The sequence below is a fragment of the Lampris incognitus genome, chromosome 6 (assembly GCF_029633865.1).
Source record: "Lampris incognitus isolate fLamInc1 chromosome 6, fLamInc1.hap2, whole genome shotgun sequence".
In the NCBI taxonomy this organism is placed as follows: domain Eukaryota; kingdom Metazoa; phylum Chordata; class Actinopteri; order Lampriformes; family Lampridae; genus Lampris; species Lampris incognitus.
Window position 1 is genome coordinate 39,718,741 of NC_079216.1, and position 4,407 is coordinate 39,723,147.

General features: G+C 40.2%; 1 protein-coding gene across 1 annotated transcript; it reads left to right on the forward strand.

Annotated features, from left to right (window-relative positions):
• The first annotated feature begins 409 nt into the window (after nucleotides 1-409).
• hsbp1b (heat shock factor binding protein 1b) lies at nucleotides 410-3,366 on the forward strand. Its single transcript, XM_056281343.1, has 4 exons — nucleotides 410-585; nucleotides 1,513-1,579; nucleotides 2,213-2,339; nucleotides 2,838-3,366. Exons 1-3 carry the CDS (start codon nucleotides 541-543, stop codon nucleotides 2,332-2,334), a joined length of 234 nt encoding a protein of 77 aa, XP_056137318.1. The 5' UTR covers nucleotides 410-540; the 3' UTR covers nucleotides 2,335-2,339; nucleotides 2,838-3,366.
• The last annotated feature ends 1,041 nt before the right edge of the window (nucleotides 3,367-4,407 follow it).

The window sequence follows — 4,407 nt, forward strand, 5'->3', positions numbered from 1 at the left end:
TTATTCTCTTACCTCTTACCTGTCAGTGGTTTTAGTGTTTTGGCTGATCGGTGTATAAACTTATATATATGAGATAGGCTCCAGTATCCCCGCGACCCTGACAGCAGGATAATGGATGGATGGATGGATATATATATACACACACACACACACACACACACACACACACACACACACACCAATAACAAGAACATATTCATATTCAGTATTCAGAATAAGACAAGAATAAGAATCCTTTGAGGTGGGGGAAAAAAATTGCTACTGTGCGGCAGAACACGCGGGAAAGCCAGGCAACTACAAAGTACCCATCTTGGAAAACTCTATGTCCCACAAGTCCTTAGAGAGCAGCACGCGATTGCCGTACTCTCGCGATACTCCGCGTGTTTGAAGAAAACAGCTGACAGCGTGAGAGGGAGGCGCTTCGAGTTGCTATCTATTTCGAGCAGTGGCTAGTCAGAAGAAAACAATTAGGGTATTTACAATATAACTTAGAACATTTTTGTCAGCGCCACAAAAAATATTAGTCATTTATACAACGCCATGGCTGAAACGGATCCCAAATCGGTGCAGGACCTTACCAATGTGGTGAGTCGTGATGATTAACTGTGCCTTGTTAACCATCCAACGTTAGCAATGGCAGACAAACCTGGCATCTGCATAGCGATGGCCAGCTAACGAGTTTGCAAAGTATGGTAAGCCGCGTTACAGCTGTACACAGCAATGGTTAAGCAAGATACTAGCCATCATTAGGTTTTTGCCTTCAACCACCGCTATTAAAATAGAAGCTGCTGACTTTCATGTCACTTCCACGCATGTTGTGATCAAATTGTGTTTCAAAGTTGAAACCAGCCAGACATTGCATTACACAATACATCCTTCCCATTAATATGTTATTCCATCGTCACTTTGTTTTTCATACTCTTCATAGACGATCTTTAACGACGTATTATATAGTGTGGCATGGGCACTTGCATTCCAGTGTGTTGTAGAAGGAACTTTTTGATTTAACACTAACGCTAAATGCTTTCCATAGAGTGTTGCACATGTAGTAAACTGTGTAATGGCATCAGCCTCTATGGTCAGTTATAAAGCCTCTATGGTCAGTTATAAACAAAAAACAGTGTTCATTTCGTGTCACTTTCTGCTCTGCACACTGCTGGTCTAAGCAAAATTGATTGTGCCCACGGTTACCGACATCCCACATTGTTGTCAAGGAAACTTGACATTTCTGTTATCATTGGCTCTGATAAGGTGATTTAGAATGTTGTTTTGTTTCCATGACAACAAAAGTTTTATCATAGCAACGATGGCAGTTTGAACATTCCATCAAAAGTGTGGACCACTCTGGTAATTTTCAAAAATGAGAGTTCATGTTTATGACGCTGTCACACATTGTGCAGCTCACAGCTTGAGCAAATCAAGACTGGTTTTAGAAAACTGCCACCTATCCATTCTGTTCCTTTTATTTTGTCATTCTGACACTACCTAACAAATTATTTCTCTGATCCTCAGGTCCAGACACTACTGCAGCAGATGCAGGACAAGTTCCAGACTATGTCAGACCAAATTATTGGGAGAAATATCCAAAACTTTGACTTCACAGGGTAGCAACAATTGAAACAGCATGAACAATAAAAATAGATGGAAAATTTGTCAGGGGTAAAGTTTTTTCATAAAGTCAAATGGATGTAAAATTTGACATGATTTACACTGATGGTCCTACATACAAATTGGTTGAGCAGAAATAGATGGTAAAGTGGCCAAGTTCCATGTCACATGTGCAGCGAGACATCGAATTATTAAAATTGGTAATTTGACCTCATTGCGATTTTGGAAGTATTGGGAACACAGTGGTTAGATGCATCTTTTTCCCCCAAGTAGAGTGCAAATCAGGTCAGTCTTGTCTAAGCCATCAAGAGACAGATGGAAAAAGGATTATGTTAGACGAAATGTGACTTACAAATGAGAGCAAGATTTTTTTATCTTAAGCCTCCCAGCCAAATAACATTTTATGCTGCAATATAGTTTTATCAAATAGTGCATTTATTGAATTAACTTTTTTCTCTTGTATCCTTTTTACCCAGTGTGCACCCAAAACAGAAGAGTAAGATAAACAGAATTAAACAGCTTTTGACCCCGCCATATGTATTTTTTAAATAGGTGTGACTTAGAGATCTGTTGTTTTAGTTATGTGCCTTAACTGCTTCTCCACTTGATGAGATGAGCACACGAATTGATGACTTGGAGAAGAACATTGCCGATCTGATGACCCAGGCTGGAGTTGAAGAGATTGAGGGACCACCTGAGAAGACTAAGGAGGGCCAAGGATCATAATGAAGGTAAAATGACCTTTTGTATTGGTTTAAACCAATGCAATTTAGACTGTACCCTTTTTAACACCACGGCCAGCCATCTTGCTAAAAAACACCCCAATGTAACATATTCATCTTGCATGCAGACCTGTGGTTATGTGTGCTGAATCCTTAAGTGGAATTTTGAATCCTGATAATGTCAAAGTCCACCTCAGAGGTCTAGATAAGGAATATCAAAAAATTCCTGCCTGGCAAAAGTCAGGGCAAAAACACTCTTTTTTAATTGGTAGAGTTGCAGAAAGAAATGGGCATTCCTTATTATTTGAATAATAAAAACATAGGAAGTTAATTCACTTTGGTGATAATAGTGGATTCTGCGAAATTACCTTTTAATCAAGCATTTCGGTATGTGTATATACCACAGACCATTCTGTACACTGAAGTGAAAAGTTCTAGTCTGTATTCATCCACTTTTGCTTAACTTTAATGTGTACCTCTAATTGTGTTTATATATTTGTTTATCAGTCTTTTACAGGTTGGAAATAAGGCATGAAGGCAGTTCTATCTTCAGGAGCAACAGACTTTTCCATTCTGGATGTGAACTATACCGATTTGGTGTGTTGTGTGAAATGCTTTTTTATATATTGAATATTGTGATAAATGGTTATAGTTATGTAGTGACTTGAAAAGTAGAACGTCATTTGTAAGCTAGAGTAGTGTGCCCTTTGGAACTTTGACTCTTCTCGTGTAGGAATGGAAGATGTGGAACCTGAGCACCAACCTGGCAGAATTATTTTGCTGCCATGACCATGTAATTTTGTTATGTTTCATCCAAATTATGGCTAGTCAAGACACATTTTCCCTGGCCTTGGCTGGAAATAAGCCACAGGTTAGCAGGCAAGCAACATTTTCATTTGTTCAGTCAAGGATAGTGGATAAAATGAAGATGAACATCTGAAACCTGTATTATTTAAAAAATAGCACTCTTTGTGCCAAGTTGTTAAATGCATTCCAAATCTGACAAATTAAGTTGTAATAAACTGATTTAATATTATGTTGTCCATCTCATTTATTGAAATCTTAATCCTACTGTGAAAGAAACCACATTTTTATTTTGGGACAAATGGTTTATTGAGAAAATATTGAACTTCTGTAAACATTTCTATGGGGTGTTGAGTATTAGTGTATTTGAAATGTATTTTTATGTTCCGCTGGATGTATGCTAATTGTATGTTCCACTTCCGGTATGGGAAGATGGCGGCGCAAATTCATGTTTGCGGTGGCCTCACCCAGTACCGTCCATGCAGTGTCTTTGTCCACATCTAAGTTTGATTGCTGGAAATACTGGCGCTGGATCAGCTGGGAGAGCCTGGTCTGCTGCGTCCTGTGGACCCAAGGACAACGGCCCTGACCGGAGCTGCAACCAAAGAGGTAACACCAAGAGCAGTCTGACAGTATGCGGAAGCAGGGCAGGCTAAGCTAACTGTTAGACCTGCAGTTCCAATAACACCGAGGGTGGTCTGGTGGCGGCGTCGCCTAGCCTTGACTGTGTTTTAGTGTGGAGTGCGGGGAGTTGTGTCGAAGGTGTTCGGCTGAGAGAGGTAGTGTTGGATTGGCTCGGAGAGCTTGGTCTGCTGCATCCTGTGGGCCCAAGGACCACAGCCCTGACCGGAGCTGCGACCAAAGAGGAAACACCAAGGGCGGTCTGACAGGATGCGGAAGCGGGGCAGGCTAAGCTAACTTCTAGCCCATGCAGACCGGCACTTCCGACAGTCATCCTGGCTGGCGTTTGTTCTCCTGGACTGAATTGTTTTTTGTTTTGTTTTTTAGTTTATATGTGTTGTAGTTTTTGAATATGTGTTTTTGTCTGTGTTGCACTGCTGTGGGATGGGGGAAACGATGTTTCGTTTAATTTCATGTGCGCAAGTGCATGAAATGAAATGACAGTGTTTCTCATTCTGATTCTATTGGCAAAGAGTATATCTATCAAAGGTAGCTTTATTAAATAAGTAAACATGCCTTTGTTACCAGCTGTGCATTAAAAAAAAACATGCAAGTAAACAAACTAATATCAGCTAAGGCAGAAATTGGAGAA

What these genes read in the sequence shown, in the direction of transcription:
- hsbp1b (XM_056281343.1), top strand. Translation starts at nt 541, where the DNA reads ATGGCTGAAACGGATCCCAAATCGGTGCAGGACCTTACCAATGTG. An exon ending in TGCAGGACCTTACCAATGTG is followed by an intron (nt 586 to 1,512) that starts GTGAGTCGTGAT and finishes TCTGATCCTCAG; the next exon opens with GTCCAGACACTACTGCAGCA. An exon ending in AGACCAAATTATTGGGAGAA is followed by an intron (nt 1,580 to 2,212) that starts ATATCCAAAACT and finishes CTGCTTCTCCAC; the next exon opens with TTGATGAGATGAGCACACGA.